Source organism: Coregonus clupeaformis, chromosome 20 (assembly GCF_020615455.1).
Source record: "Coregonus clupeaformis isolate EN_2021a chromosome 20, ASM2061545v1, whole genome shotgun sequence".
NCBI lineage: Eukaryota > Metazoa > Chordata > Actinopteri > Salmoniformes > Salmonidae > Coregonus > Coregonus clupeaformis.
The window spans coordinates 17970400-17986477 of record NC_059211.1 but is presented as its reverse complement, the minus strand read 5'-3'; the positions used below and the strand labels follow the sequence as shown (position 1 = coordinate 17986477).

Here is a 16078-nt window from a genome sequence, read left to right as displayed (position 1 = left end):
GTATTAATTTGCCTATAACTAATCAGAATTTCATTACGTTTACATAAAAAAGAGAATACTTCAATATGAGAAGATCCTGCCATGGAAAAGATGACTGGGTGGACATAAAGTGGAAAGGAGGGGAAATAACTCACACCATGCAGCAGGACACCTTCAGCTGCGGGGTCTTTGTAATGCAGGTTTGATAGTTATATTTTCAATAATTAATGGTTAGCTGTTATGTGACAATTAGGTCAAAAACTCTATTTTCTTTTTTGGTGTAAATGGCCAAGGAAGTTGCACAGAACTTCCCCAACATCCCCTCCCAAATGGATATAGAACCTTCACAAAAACACATGGAGCAATTGTGAAAAGAAATGGCTGAGGATATAATAAAAATGTCTGGTATGTAATGAAATTTCATTCAAAGTAAATGTCAATTCTTTATTTTTATGTAGTTGTTTGGGACAACCATATGTTCAGTTCATGCCTATGATTTCAGAGTTCAACAAAGCCAACGACGTCTTCATGTGTGCCACTGATAAAGACCTGGATGTGGCCCAAAGACTGACTGGGTTAGTAACTTTATTTAACATGTTTATTAATCTTTTGACAACAGTGACGGCATGTAAGACCATTTATGATATAACACAATGGATGGCTAATTCGTCATACTGCATTGATATTTGATATTATTTATAACGTGTTACGCTTTGTTCTGTTTTAGATGTAATGTTTTGCATGCCAACGGTGGTTCCATGTGCTGTGCCTAGGGATGAATACAAAAGAGTTCAACAGTGAAGAACACAAACTAGAAGTGCGGTCTTTGATGTTGAAAATATATGCTATACCCCATCCACACCGAAGAGGCTCGGAAATGTACATCAACCAGGGATAAAGAGAAAGTTAACACTGAAATGTTTTTTACTTATTTTAAGTAAAGTGTCTGTTGACATGTTGGAAAAGATTAAAGGTCTACAATCTCTGTTTAATTTGTCATTATTCCATTTTAATGAATTGATTATCTGGCCACCATTATTGTGGTTACATGTTCAGTATATGTATTTCCCAGCAAACCCACTGCATCCTACCTTACTGGCCGTGCAGTTCACTCTCCATCCCTGCTTTGGACAATTAATAACATGACTCTTGTACTTTGCCCTTTTCCTTTATGGTTGATATTAACGATGAAAGGAGATTTCTCTTTCTCTCTCCTATTGTGTACCACTGTTAAATACTGTGGCAAAATAAAGACTTAAGGAAAGGGAAAATAAGTACTCAGAACTACCAATTATTATAGATAAACATGAAAGAAAAGGGTAAACACAACACTGGACTGAACCCCCTAATTGTCAAACTAATATGGGTATATTTCCACTGCACACTTCTTAGGTGTGTAATTGACATGACCAAGGAGCTATTGAAATGCAATACTATGAAAAATGTACATAACACCGCGTGAGATTACAGTACACAAACAAGAGTGTGCAATATATAAGGCTAGTCCTTGGACATACTGAAGTTTGTTTTAGGTCAGTAGGTCACATGACCAGAGAGCTATTGAAATTCGAAACAATTAAAAACAGAAAAATTCATGTAAAATCACCTGAGATGAAAATGGACAAACAAAAGGGTGTGCAATATATAGGGCTAGTCAGTGGATATTCTGAAAGTAGTTTGAGGGTTGTAGGTCACATGAATTTGAAAGTTTGAAAAATGTATGTAAAATCGTGTGAGATGAAAATGGACAAACAGAATAATAATAATAATAATAATAATTGGTCATTTAGCAGACGCTCTTATCCAGAGCGACTTACAGGAGCAATTAGGGTTAAGTGCCTTGCTCAAGGGCACATCGACAGAAGGGTGTGCAATATATAAGGCTTGTCAGTTGATGTTCTGAAAGTAGTTTGAGAGTTGTAGGTCACATGACCAAGGAGCTATTGAAATTAGAAACATTGAAAAACATTGAAAATTAATGTAAAATCGCGTGAGATGAAAATGAACAAACAAAAGGTTGTGCTACATATAAGGCTACTCAGTGGATATTATGAAAGTAGTTTGAGGGTTGTAGGTCATTGGAGCTATTGAATAAAAAAAATTTAAACAAATAATTTAAAACACCAATCAACAGCGTAATACACATCTACACCCTGTCTAATGTAAACAACAATGCATTTTCTTACCTGTAATGAAATGTTTACTACACACGTAGTGTGTGTGACGAAGCCGGGTCCCACATGCTACCTACAGGGCATCCTCACGTTTGATGGACTAGACTGCAGGGTTTCCCAGGACCGAGTTTGGGAAACCCTGGACTAGAGCACAGCACTCTTCTGTGAGACTCTGTTTTGGGATATGGTAGAGCGAAAAACCAGAGGTCTGGGTTTTTCCTCTTATTAGAGGTACACCCCGTGACACAACAACTTTTGGGCATGTTCTCGTTATTTGACAGCTTCAAAAGTACCGCTGAAAGAAGCCAACTTTGAATGTCGGTATCTGGGATGAGCCGGGACGTGCCACCCAAACGAGGGGCGTGGCTTTGCTTGTTCTAATTTATGACGTGAAGCGGACGCTTAGTATGCCTGTATCCAATGACGTGTATGTCTATGACTGTATCAGTATTTATAATAATAATTCAGCATCAGTTTAATTTCAGTCTTGGTTTAACAACACTTTGCATGTGGAAACCCATAATTGACCTCTAATATTGAAATGAGGTGTGTAAAGTAAGCTTTCTGATCCTGTGTTTTGTGCATGTGAATCCGATAGCCCTGATTATTTAACCATTTTAGGGAATGCACAATTACTATCCGATAGAATATGGGAAAATATTCCAATTTTTACACTATGTTTTCATCAATAAATATATACCTGAACCTATTAAATTTATTTTATTTTATTTATTCCATGCATTATATCTTATCTTATTGATGTATACCCAAAATGCTGAGAATCATGAAAACTTTAGACACCGAAATTAGTGCACTCATGTAGCCGGGAGGGAGGGGACAGTAATCTTTGTCAGTGATGCCAATTTAGCAATTTTGTTGCTAGATTTAGCAACTTTTCAGACTACCCTGGCAACTTATTTTTCAAACAGCACCTAGCAACTAATTTAGCTACTTAACAAATGTATTTGGAACTTTTAGCAACTTTTGAAAAGTGACTCAAACGCTAAAATGCACGCATTTTCCCTCTAAATGACACAAAAACGATTTTCTCTGTCACACACTCAGTCACAACCTGCCTGGCAGCAAAAGTGCATTGTGAGTGACGTCAGCAGCAGGCGCTCAGCTCGTGCACAGGCAGCAGCAGGCCAGCCAAGCAGCACAACAACCTGGAGAGAGCTGGAGAGAGATGCCTAGCGCACACATCATTATTTGAGTTAAATTGCTTGTTCAATAAGATAGCATATATCCCTTGTTATTAGCTTGTACCTATAATTGTTGATCAGTTAGGTAGCATGTTAACTAACTACCAGTACACTGCTTAAAACTATAATTGTTCAGAATGTGTAGGTTTACTAGATAATAAGAAAATAAATCAAATGTAATTGTTCAATAATGTGTAATATGTAATTGTTCAATAATTCAATGTGTTGTGTTTAAAAATAAAAATATCTGATCATATAAAATGTGTTGTGTTTATATTACTTTTACAAATAAAAATATGTGATAATAAACAAACAAATCTAAACTAACAAATGTCAAATCATATTTGTCTCTGCGATGACCAGTCAATTTGAGTAACGTTACTGCGTATTTTACGTAATGACGCAGTTTTACGTTATTACATATTGACGTCATCACGCAATGACATCACAACGTCATTTAGTAACTTTTAGCAACTAATCGACCTGCCTCTAGCAACTTCCCCTGAAAATTAGTTGGCAACACTGATCTCTGTAGCGAATCATCTCGTAAACCAATGAACTTTCAGGCATTGAAAAGAGTGGTCGCTTTCTGGCCACGCTCGCCTATTGACGGCGTGACTCGCATGTGCTTTATTCTAATTGGTGTATGTTAAAGAAACCCGTCGTACTTGAGCGTAGAAATTCTGTGGTAGAAAAATTGTAAACAAACAATATAAATATTACAGTGAATAACAGTGGAGAACTCAAATCCACAATCCCATTTTTTGAAGGTAGGTTTGGTTTGTGTTCTTTGACAGACCTTTGATCTACTGGTGTGAAATATTTAATTAAAAAACGGTGAAATTTAGTATAGGCAGAACCGTGTGCATATGGATAATTCCTATTTCTTTTCCATCAGGTATTTGTGTCACAGGCTATATTTTATTGTGGTAAAATTTAGAATGACTTTCAAGACTATTAAACGTTTTAAACTGAAGTTGGACGAGCCGGACAATGCTGTGTATGCCAGCGGCGAGATAGTGTCCGGACAGGTCGTTTTAGAGCTCAACAGGGAGACGAAAGTGCACTCCATGAAGGTCCTTGGAAGAGGGGTTGCCACTGCCCACTGGCTTGAGAATCACAGTGTTGGCATGAATGCAGTTTACAACGACTACACCTCCAAGATCACCTACTTTAGGAAGAAGCAACATCTCATTCGAGGTAATTTTTCTGCATTCCTGGGAAATCACACTGGTTATTTGTCAACGAATTTTTATATTTCTCAACAATGTTAAAATGTTCAAATGTATTAGCATCTATTGATTTCCTATTAATGCAATTATCCAAATGAAAATTCTAATTTTGAGCCCATGAATTGAACTAATTAATTGCATGGTAAAAACATGAATCTGTAAAAGTAGTGCACCTTGGATTTGACCAAGCCTACTGTAGGACACAGTGAAGATGGAAACACTAAAGACACAGGCCCTATTTATGGTTATAAAACATAAAACACAAATATATTAGAAAAATTCTTAGAGGCACAGTAGAATAACACAAGACTGGAAAATAGTTGACAGCATGAACTTAATATTTAAAAATCTGATTTGTGTGAATGAATCTCACGTGTAGCAGCAACATACTTATGGGGATTGGATCTAGGCCATCAGACTGGCAGGTAAATAAATGCAGGACTGGTGGAGTTAATGTTTCACTAGAAAGTCAGCTGTCATGCATGGCTTGCCTTGACTATCCAAACCAGATGCGTATTTTAGGACAATTGCTAGAGAAATGAGGCGAATAGGCCAACCAGGGTCATTGTATCAACAAAACGTACAGCCTGGTATGAAGTATAAGTCATTTGGGTCACACTTTACATTGTATTGATACCTTGGAGTTATTTGCATCACTGCAATTGTTTGTCCTTGAGTGAGCTTTTGTATTTGCATTGTATGTACATGCTAACTTGTACTTTCCTGCTGACCTATTGACAGGCCGCCTTCTCAAAAGAGGGTTCTAACCTCAAGGAGTCTTTCCTGGTTAAATAAAGGTTAAATGAAATGAAAGTGGATTTAGCTAGTGTTATAACATGTAACTACACAATAACTACCATGTACAGCTGAGTAATTGCATGGTTACATAGAGTTAAAATAGCAAAGGTGCAACTTAATATAAAAGTATTGGCCAGTTTTTATATGTGGATAGGCTAATTATGATACATTTCCCCGAGAATAACTGGAAATTATTTATTGGATGGTGTTCAAAAATGAATTTACATATCATACTCAGTGCTTGACTTGGACTAAAATAGATGCCAGTACTCATTTTGTGTGCCAGGAATTATTTATATTTAGGTGCAGGAACTCCACAATACTTTTGAGTTAATATTCTGTAAGAGGTGCAGGAACTCAAGCAGTGAAAAATGGAGGTGCCGGGTATTGAACTCCGGTGAGCTCCTGCCAAGTCAAGCACTGATCATACTGATAAACGTTGACGTATTTTGATTTAATCAAGTCAGGTATCTCACAGAACTTCATATTTTCCTTCACAGATCCAAAGTAAATGTCTCCATTTTTGTTTGATTGTAGATTATTGTAGGTTTAATCAGAAAAGGAGCATGGCCATTTACTTTCTGAGTCTTGCTCTTGGGTTTTTGACACTTTCTCTTTCAATATGACTGTTAGACTGTGAATAGTGGTTTTGGAATGTATAAACTAAAGTGAAAGAAAGAGGAAGTGGAGAAGCCCAAGAAGAGGCAGAGGCAAAGACAGCTGCTCGCCTGAAAAGGTGTGGGGTTTTTAAAAAAATGCTGCCTCTGTCTCTCAGGCAACAGGGAAAAAACATGTTGGAGCAGCTAGAGAAACAGCCTCTACAGAAATACACCCCAACAGTCCTTTGTTATTTGCCTCAAGTGTGCCTAATAATTGCTAAATGGCTGGGACTTAAGGGTTCAGACATTTATCAAATTAATATTTAATCATGGTAAGTCAGTTGGAAAATAGCTTATGAAGTGCAGTGCTATTTAATTATAAAAGCAATGTGAGCATTCCTTTTTATGGTTAGGCCATTTATAATATTCAATGCACTAATAAAGCTTTCCGGAGCAAACATATTCTGTGGACAGCTTATCTCATTTCATATAAATATAGCCTTTTTCCTGTGGTCAGATAGAATTGCAGAATAGTTTGACTCCCTTCATGACATTAGTTAGGTTGATCTGGTTTTGAAACATTTCATGTTGGAACTGATACTGCAACTGTCTTTGGTCGTCTGATAAATGTGTAATGATGCCGTCCGTGTTCATTGCAATAAACTAGGCTGTGTTTTTCATGTCTTTTTTGTGTGAATACACTCTGGCTTAAGTCCTACTGTTTGTGTGCCTTAAGCCAGACCCCGAACACGTAGCTATAGCCTTCTGTACAAAACTTGGCACTATACCAAGATAGGTCTTAGTTTTTTAGTTTTGAATATCATCTGTGTTCTGAACACAAATATGTACACGGTATTAACTTTGTTAGAGTGTGATGAGTCTGCATACCATTAATTATTTGATACAATGTGGCTGTATAAGTCCAAAATCATACTTCATGCAGGCATGCACGCATACATGTTTTTATCTCATCGGCCCAGCAATTATAGGAAGTCTACGGTCAGAGCTCACTGAAGTTGATTACACTTTTTAAATTCTCATATAGCCACAAGGAGGCGTTTGGTATCATAACGTTGCACATTACCGGTACTGTACAGTCTGTATTCCATGACTAAGCCCAGCTGTTGCATGTGTCACGTTCACACCACAAGGAGGCAGTATATAACCCACTCACACACTTTCAGGAAACAAAGAAGTAAACAACTTTGTTTTTTGGGACAACATTTCACCCCTGATTTTGCAATCTAGAGGGCCTGTAACGAAATGTTCTTTAAGATATGATCAATGTATTTGTATTGCAAGCAGATGTACTTAAATTTACTTTTCATGTTTATGCACATTTCCTTTATCATTATTACTTTTTCTTGAAGTGGTAGCCTATATGAAATGGTTAAAAAACTGTTTCATGATCATTCATACAGGGCTTTACAGACTTTTCTAATCATCATCATGTTTGCTCTCTAAGAAAATCAATTTTGCAAGCTGTGCATGTTCCGTTTCTTGGAACTAATGCATAGACCACATGTACAGAATGTTAAAAATGGACATGAGCAAAAGCTAAAATAAATACCTTTGCGCAATAGTACAATGTTTTTGTCTAAGAACCTGTAACCATCAATCACCAAGCACTGTTTTCTCTGTTCGCTCGAGCACTCCACACCCAGGGAAGATGTTTATTAGCCTGCTACAATCTATGCATGGCGCCTTACATAATACATTCGGAGATCCCGCCCCCTTTCACATCAAGCAAAAAGGAGCTGTGGCTGCCTCTACTGCAGCAGTTTTGTTTTGTACGTGTAGCGACTAGGATGTCAAGAGACAACTGAAATATTCTACGTATTTTTGACAACTTGAACAAGGGCGCAAGAACATTTTAGGAGAAGTGTTCTCTTCGGAATTAACAAGCCTCAAGATGATTTTCGGCAAATTGAAAAAGTTTTACATCGTGTTTGACTCTCCAGAAATCGACTCTCCCCCCGTCTTCAGCAGTGGGGACGTGGTGTCTGGAAAGGTTGTTTTGGACCTTGCAGGGGAAAGTAAAGTGGAGTCGTTGAAGTTGCACGCCGAAGGTTTTGCTAAAGTGCATTGGACCGAGTCTCGTTCGGCTGGGTCTAGTACTGCTTATACTCAAAACTACAGCGACGAAGTTGAATATCTCAACCGAAGAGAAGTGCTTCTGCAAGCAGGTAGTCATTCACTCTTTCTCGGTGAATGTGTGTGTGTGTGTGTGGGGGGGTTCTCATGGGAAAGTATTTTGTTATAACTTTTTAGCTTTGAATTATTCTGTAATTTTTTTAAAGGTTCAAGTGTTCTCAATGCAAATTAGATCGAGGTTAGTTTCACTCTAAAAGCAATAACTCTAAAAGTGTACTCTGTCTTAATGCAGCCATAAATAATATAAGATAGAACAAAATAACCCACAAATCAAGGGACTGCAAATACCCATTCAAGAGTACCAGGTTTGACAAAAATCTGTTCTCAGGACAATGAGAAGGAACCATCCCTAGCAAGCAGTATAGAGAGAGGCATGTGATGTGTACCACCTAAAATAAATATTGGATAAATATGGTGCTCTTGTTTGAGGAGAAAAGGGAAACTTCAGTTGCAGTTCATTGTAATGATAATGGGACTCTGTGATTTATCCAATATTTATTTTAGGTAGTACATAGCTTTGGAAAGCAAAAGGCCTTCTTTCAGTAATCAATTAATGGATCAGAAGTTGTTTCAAATCATTAATGCATGTTTTATTCATTTATCTTCAGATAATGGCGAGCTCACCCTCCTCCCTGCTGGAAGACATGAATTTCCATTTAGTTTCCAGTTGCCTGATGAGTAAGTATCCCTTTCTGGAATGAATGGGTTCGGTTAGGAATTAGCATTCAGTAATGCACTGTAAGCAAATGTTGATTGCATTTGATTTGGGCCTATGATATCATCACATTTTATTAAAGAACAAATAAGGTCTAATCAATCGGTGTGTTTTGCTCCAACAGGACACTGGTGACATCTTTCGAAGGCAAGCATGGCAGCATCCGCTACTGGGTGAAAGTGAAGCTGCATAGGCCCTGGGCTACAGTCAGGAAGATCAAGAAGGAGTTCACTGTCATTGAGCCCATTGACATCAACACACCAGCCTTATTGGCCCCCCAAGCTGGCAGTAAAGACAAGATGGCACGGGTCTGGTACCACAACTTTGGACAGGTGTCAATAACGGCCAAGATCGATCGCAAAGGTTACACGCCAGGTAAGAACCAACCATACCTTTTAACCCTAGTGGCCTGAACTAAACAAATAGTCATAACTATTTTTAACTAAACCAAATGTCATCTCACAGCCTCTATTCTCCATCTTCCAGGTGAGGTGATTCCTGTCTTTGCTGAGTTTGACAATGCCACCTCACGCTCTGTGGTGCCCAAGGCTTACATCACACAGACGCAGACGTTCATCGCCCGGGGCACCATGAAGCAGAAGCGGGCGGTGGTGGCCACGCTTAGTGGCGACGTGGTGGGCGCCCAGCGCAGGGAGACCTGGCACGGCCGCGCCATCAAGATCCCACCCGTCGGGCCATCCATCCTGCAGTGCCGCATCATCAAAGTGGAATACATGCTCAGAGTGAGTTCACTCCCTAGACAGAGAATGAATAGCACTTAATTCACATTTATTAGGTTTTCCTTGTTGAGTATATGTGTCTTATTGATAATGAAAGCTAAGTAGAGATCAGTTGTTAGTGGTTTTACCCCTACTGATGAGTCCATGTTACTGTAGTTCTAAAAGCTTTCTCCCCACTCCACCATTTTAGGTGTGTGTGGATGTTCCTGGGACCTCTAAGTTGTGCCTAGAACTGCCCCTGGTGATGGGCACGATCCCCCTGCATCCATTCGGCAGCCGCACCTCCAGCGTCAGCAGCCAGTACAGTGTCAACCTGGAATGGCTCCGCATGGCCATCCCCGAGCAGCCTGAGCGTAAGTGTCTGTCTCATTGTAAACAAGACTTAGCATGTTCCCCAAAGCTTAATACCAAACCCCCTAAAAATCTCCAACCTTAGGGAAAATGGGTGACTTAACTGTACCCTCTTTTCCTCCCCCACACAGCTCCTCCTGATTACAGCTCTGTGGTGACTGCTGAGGAGGCTGAGCAGAACACTACGGCCCACTGTCCTGAGGAGGACCTCAGTGGGATCATGGAGCACCCACTTAGGGCCTTTGTCCAGGAGTTCCGCTTCCGACCCCCTCCGGTGTACTGCGAGGTGAGCTAGCACCCCTTAGAATAGGGCTGAATTTCTTTGATTAACTGACCTCCCTACACGTCTATGACCCAATGTGCCTTATTGAAACGTATACCTTTGTGTTTTGCGCCCGCAGGTCGACCCAAACCCTCAGCCCCTCAACATGAGACGTCGCTGCATGACGTGTTGAACCAACCACTTGAGTGTCACGTGATGACCCGACTTAATAAAGCAAAGAGATTTGTCTTCTCCTGGATTACTCTCCGAAACTGGCTACCCGGTCCCAAGATATGGCCTCTGTTGTTGGTAGGGACTAAGAGTACCACCGAGAGGTTGGAAGAGGAGATGGAGGCGACAGAACCTGCTTGTGGAGGAAGCCCTTTTTAAAAAGAAAGATGGACATGTTACATTGAGCAAGAAAAGGAAATAACTTCTCCCATGGTTCCTGTCCTCCCAAGTGATTCTGGCTCTGGATGAGGAAACAGAGCCCCTCCCGCCAATCAATGATTCCCACACAATAAATGTTTTGTGTTTTACGGAGTTTGTGAAAATATTGGGGGAGGATCACTTTGTCTTTGTGAGGGGGAGAGTTGGAGTTGCAGATGATACCTAAGCCTTAAAGAATGCTATGTGATATGTGCAGCTTACATCAGCACATTAAGAAATAATCAGCTCACTTGGTGTTGAGGCATCTGTAGTACCCAACTCCCCCTTGCCTGGTAACATATAGCCTAGATGTCAAAACCTGCTTTATGTATTATGACTCAATCATGATGTTCCCATGACTATTTCTACTGTTAGTCAAGTAAATTAGATTTAAGTAAGCACTTATCTGAGAAGTCATGGTTTGGTGAAGAGGAGTAGAGTCAGTAGGTTTAGATATTAAGCTGATGTACACAGGTAATACTATGCAAAAGGGAATGCCTGCAATATCTGCAAATGAACTGAATTGATTGCATGAGAGATTCCGATGCAGCAGCTATCCTCTGTATGGAGCTGTTTAACGTATTCTGAATGTTAATATGACAGTAATGGATGAAAAAACAGTGGATTTCTTTGCATGTGGATTAATTGGTGTTGCGTAAAAGCTAGTTCTCTAGCACAAACCTGTGCATAATGTCTTCTCAGAAAATAGAGACTAGGACTGATTTGTTATGACCCTTCTCAACAATGATAAGAGGAAGAAAAGTGTGAGTGTGTTTTGAAGCTGCTGCAGGTTTTAGAAGCAGCTAAGGAGGAAATATCTGAGCCATGTGGTTTGTGCATTTGATTCAACCCAGATGCCTGTGCCTTGATATTTTTTTTTTGAACAGTCTATAAATGTCTGCAGAACGTTTGTTCAGCGTTGCATTAAGCCTTAAGTTGGAGATGACACTTTGAAGTGTACTAAAGAACATTCCAATAAATTACTGAGGACCTCATTTCCAAATAGTGGAGAGAATGGTGGCTTCAGGTTAGCAACGCAGCTTTGGTGTCGTGCGCAGTGCAGCACACACCTTAAACTGAATGTATTTGATACAAATGCCATTGTTGATTCACAGAACTTGCCAAAGTTTTTGTAATTCTTGTTTCTAATAAAAACACTGAAATAGAGTTTGTGTTCTGTCAACTCTTTTCTTAATTTGCCTCATTCTATTTCCCAGAAAGTTTCATTGGTTAGAATTGACTAGAGGTTCAATGCAACTTGTTCTCGTCAAATAGATGATTGAGTGCCATCTCAAAGAAGAGGATCTTACCTGCGTATTAAAACGTAGTTTTCAAAACCTTCTTGTTGACATGCTTAAGAAACATGACTGGGAATTCTGGTCAAAAGTAATTGTCACGTCAGTCTGGAGACTGTGGTCATAGTCAACACCAAACTTGACGGTTTCACTTTTTAAACATCCTCACATTTGAACCATAATGGGAATTGAATTTCTTTGACCAAACTTAAAGGTTCAGGTAACCTGAAACCTCTTATGAAAAAAATATTGTTATGGTGCATTCTACTGTCTTGTTTTGGAACATCATGTTAGCAGTTTGAATATGTGCCCAGGCAGCACTGCCCGTGCACGGGCATGGTTCATCTGAAGAACACTTCTCTTACTCAGAGGCAGCAGGCCTTGAAAACGATAATTACAGTCTGTGAAGTGGTAGTGGGTGTGTATTTTTACATTGTACAGTTACATAATTTTGCTTTCCCGGCTATTCCTGCAGCCTTTGGCATATGTTGGGGTCTTACAATTGTTTTAATACATACAAGAACAGGATGAAAGGATAGCAGTGGCCTGCTACAGAGTTTCTGACTTCTGATTTCTTGTCATTTGTTGTCTCATCAAAACTCCATCTGTGACTGGTTTATGTGACCAAACCTTCAATATCTTGTGTGAGGTGGCTATGTGGTAGATGCATTATAAGCTCCTTCACTGGAAACATAACATATATGGCCTTGTAGGCCTACTATCTGCAGTGAAAGAGGAAACTGAATACCAAGGTGGTATTATTGATTTGACAGGCCATCAAGGATAACAAATTCATACAAAACTGTCAGTTTCAAAACCTGACCAAAATTGACGTTTCCATCTCTCACCAAACCTATTGGGGCAGGCCCTAGCTGGTGGCAGTTGTGAGTTGGTGGCTTGGCACACAAGGCAAAACATTTGATATATGTTGTCTTGACAAATTGCAATAGGCGCTTATGGCACATACCATAAACAAACAGGGCATTGACTCTTTCTCTTACTTGGTGTCTGTCTGCCAAGTGTGTCAAGAGAAGAGAGGGGGATTCTCCCATTGAAATTATGCTATGGTCTGCTGCTAGGCAAATTCCTCATGGAGCAATTAGGAGTAGAGCTTGGGATTCGGAACGTCGGCAGCACACAGGACTGCCTTGTGTGTCTTCATCTCAGCTAATCCTCACACAATAATGGGATCTGCAATGACTGTTTAACAGAACAAAGAGGAATAGGGGAATGTACAGCAGGAGTCTTTCATTTCCCATTAAGGGAATATGTTTGGGCTTACTGTAAAGACTGACTCTTCTTCTCGTCACTGTCCTGGGGTTTTTCTATTGCGTCTGTCGGAGTGTGTTTTCTCTACTGTTATATTGGTTAGTCATCGTGTAGTGGCAGCCTGACAACATTCTACTGTGTGAGTGTGTGGGTACATATTGCTTAAATGATCATGTGGATTTCACGTATTAACTGCCAGAGATAGAGTCCAGATTTTGTAAACAACCAGCCAGCAAGCCCAACGTCTTGGCTGATTATGCACAGCAGACACAGACAGACAAACAAACCCAACCTCATGGTCAAGGTTTTGGTCCAAATAAACAACACCTTTCAGGCATCCAATGTAGCATTGTGTTGGTACACTGTAGCGTAAAAACAAAGTAACAATGTGTTATTGCTTTCCCTGCCCTCTGTCTCTATCTGCTCTAAACGAGAGACAGGAAGCCAACATGGCCAATCAGGAAATGTAGCAGAGTGGCACGTACACATGAGAGGAGATGTCGCCAGGCCAGGTTGTCAAGGTTGCCGGGAGGAAGTTGCTTGCCCTGTTTTGTATATTTAACCTATCATATTCCATGTTGGCTGGCATCCAAGCGATCACAACAACATCTCAGAATTGCAGACTGCCAAGCTGCAAAACATTTGTCTCTGGAAGTTCCAAAGTGGCATTGGAAGACATATCATCGCCATTGTTGTTGTAGTTGTACCTCATTGGGAATGTCGGGCTCTGTGTGCAGATAGAAACGTCCACGGTCGCGAAATGTTTTGTCTCGAGCCAGAGAGCTTGACATTCCTTTCCAATACGGAGTATCTGTATCTGCTTTGTGTGTCTGTGTGTTTGTGTGCATCTCAACATTTGCCTTGCGTGGAACAGAGTAATATGTAACCTACTGGATACAAAGAAGTACTGTGTCTTTAAAAATGAATGACTTTTCTATTTAAAGGGCAGTGGGGCTGTTCAGCGGACATGCCAAGCCCGTATTTTGAAGCAAATTATGTTCTCAATTGTAACCACACACAGGATGACATACAGTGCATTCGGAAAGTATTCAGACCCCTTCACTTTCTCCACATTTTGTTACGTTACAGCCTTATTCTAAAATGGATTAAATATTTTTTCCCCCTCATCAATCTACACACAATACCCCATAATGACAAAGCAAAAACAAGTTTAGACATTTTAGCAAATGTATTACAAAATACCTTATTTACAGAAGTATTCAGACCCTTTGCTATGAGACTCGAAATTGAGCTTAGGTGCATGCTGCTTCCATTGATAATCTTTGAGATGTTTCTACAACTTGATTGGAGTCCACCTGTGGTAAATTCAATTGATTGGACATGATTTGGAAAGGCACACACCTGTCTATATTAAGTCCCACAGTTGACAGTGCATGTCAGAGCAAAAACCAAGCCTTGAGGTCGAAGGAATTGTCCGTAGAGCTCAGAGATAGGATTGATTCGAGGCACAGATCTGGGGAAGGGTACCAAAACATTTCTGCAGCATTGAAGGTCCTTAAGAACACAGTGGCCTCCGTCATTCTTAAATGGAAGAAGTTTGGAACCACCAAGACTCTTCCTAGAGCTGGCTGCCCGGCCAAACTGAGCAATTGGGGGAGAAGGGCCTTGGTCAGGGAGGTGAACAAGAACCCGATGGTCACTCTGACAAAGCACCAGAGTTCCTCTGTGGAGATGGGAGAACCTTCCAGAAGGACAACCATCTCTGCAGCACTCCACCAATTAGGCCTTTATGGTAGAGTGGCCAGACGGAAGCCACTCCTCAGTAAAAGGCACATGACAGCCCGCTTGGAGTTTGCCAAAAGGCACCTAAAGGACTCAGACCTTGATTCACTGGTCTGCTGAAACCAAGATTGAACTCTTTGGCCTGCATGCCAAGCATCACATCTGGAGGAAACCTTGCACCATCCCTGGTGGCAGCATCATGCTGTGGGGTTGTTTATCAGCGGCAGGGACTGGGAGACTAGTCAGGATCGAGGGAAAGATGAACGGAGCAAATTACAGAGAGATCGTTGATGAAAACCTGCTCCAGAGCGCTCAGGACATCAGACTGGCGCCGGAGGAGATGGCTGCCGTTTTACGGGCTCTTAACCAATTGTGCTATTGTGTGTGTTTCTTTGTACATAATGTTTCTTCCACTGTCTCTTATGACCGAAAAGAGCTTCTGGATATCAGGACAGCGATTACTCACCTCATACTGGACAACGTTTTTTCTTTAACGAATCGGATACGAAGGATTTACTTCAGACACCCGACAAGGCCCAAATCCCCGTCATTCGCAGGAGAAAGAGACAGCGATATCGGGGACGTAGGTCGGGGTGCCTTGTAAGGATCCGACGGTGAGTGGGTAATCTTCCTCTACCATCAGTCCTATTAGCCAATGTACAATCATTGGATAACAATATAGACGAGCTACGATCACGAATATCCTACCAACGGGACATTAAAAACTGTAATATCTTATGTTTCACAAGTCGTGGCTGAACGACGACATGGATAACATACAGCTGGCGGGGTTTATGCTGCATCTGCAAGATAGAACAGTCACCTCTGCTAAGACAAGGGGTGGCGGTCTGTGAATACTTGTAAACAACAGCTGGTGCACGAAATCTAATATTAAGGAAGTCTCGAGGTTTTGCTCACCTGAGGTAGAGTATCTCATGATAAGCTGTAGACCACACTATTTACCAAGAGAGTTTTCATCTATATTTTTCGTAGCTTTCTATTTACCACCACAAACCGATGCTGGCACTAAGACCGCACATGAGCTGTATAAGGCCATAAGCAAACAGGAAAACGCTCATCCAGAGGTGGCGCTCCTAGTGGCCGGGGACTTTAATGCAGGGAAACTTAAGTCCGTT

At 40.6% G+C, this 16078-nt stretch overlaps 1 protein-coding gene and 1 long non-coding RNA gene across 3 annotated transcripts; both read left to right on the top strand.

The window, feature by feature from the left end:
- Positions 1–296: 296 nt before the first annotated feature.
- LOC121533075 lies at positions 297–827 on the top strand. Its single transcript, XR_005994406.1, has 3 exons — positions 297–384; positions 482–554; positions 707–827. It is a non-coding gene; the product is annotated as an uncharacterized LOC121533075 (long non-coding RNA).
- Positions 828–3876: 3049 nt separating this feature from the next.
- Positions 3877–11802, top strand: arrdc2 (arrestin domain containing 2). 2 transcript variants are annotated; one of them, XM_045205347.1, is made up of 8 exons: positions 3877–4125; positions 4254–4555; positions 8747–8816; positions 8978–9228; positions 9340–9596; positions 9784–9946; positions 10076–10230; positions 10346–11802. In XM_045205347.1, the coding sequence occupies exons 2-8, from the start codon at positions 4297–4299 to the stop codon at positions 10397–10399; spliced, it is 1209 nt and encodes a 402-aa protein (XP_045061282.1). In that variant the 5' UTR covers positions 3877–4125; positions 4254–4296; the 3' UTR covers positions 10400–11802. The 2 variants fall into 2 exon arrangements, with proteins under 2 accessions (XP_045061282.1, XP_045061281.1); XM_045205346.1 differs by lacking the exons at positions 3877–4125; positions 4254–4555 and adding an exon at positions 4571–8170.
- The last annotated feature ends 4276 nt before the right edge of the window (positions 11803–16078 follow it).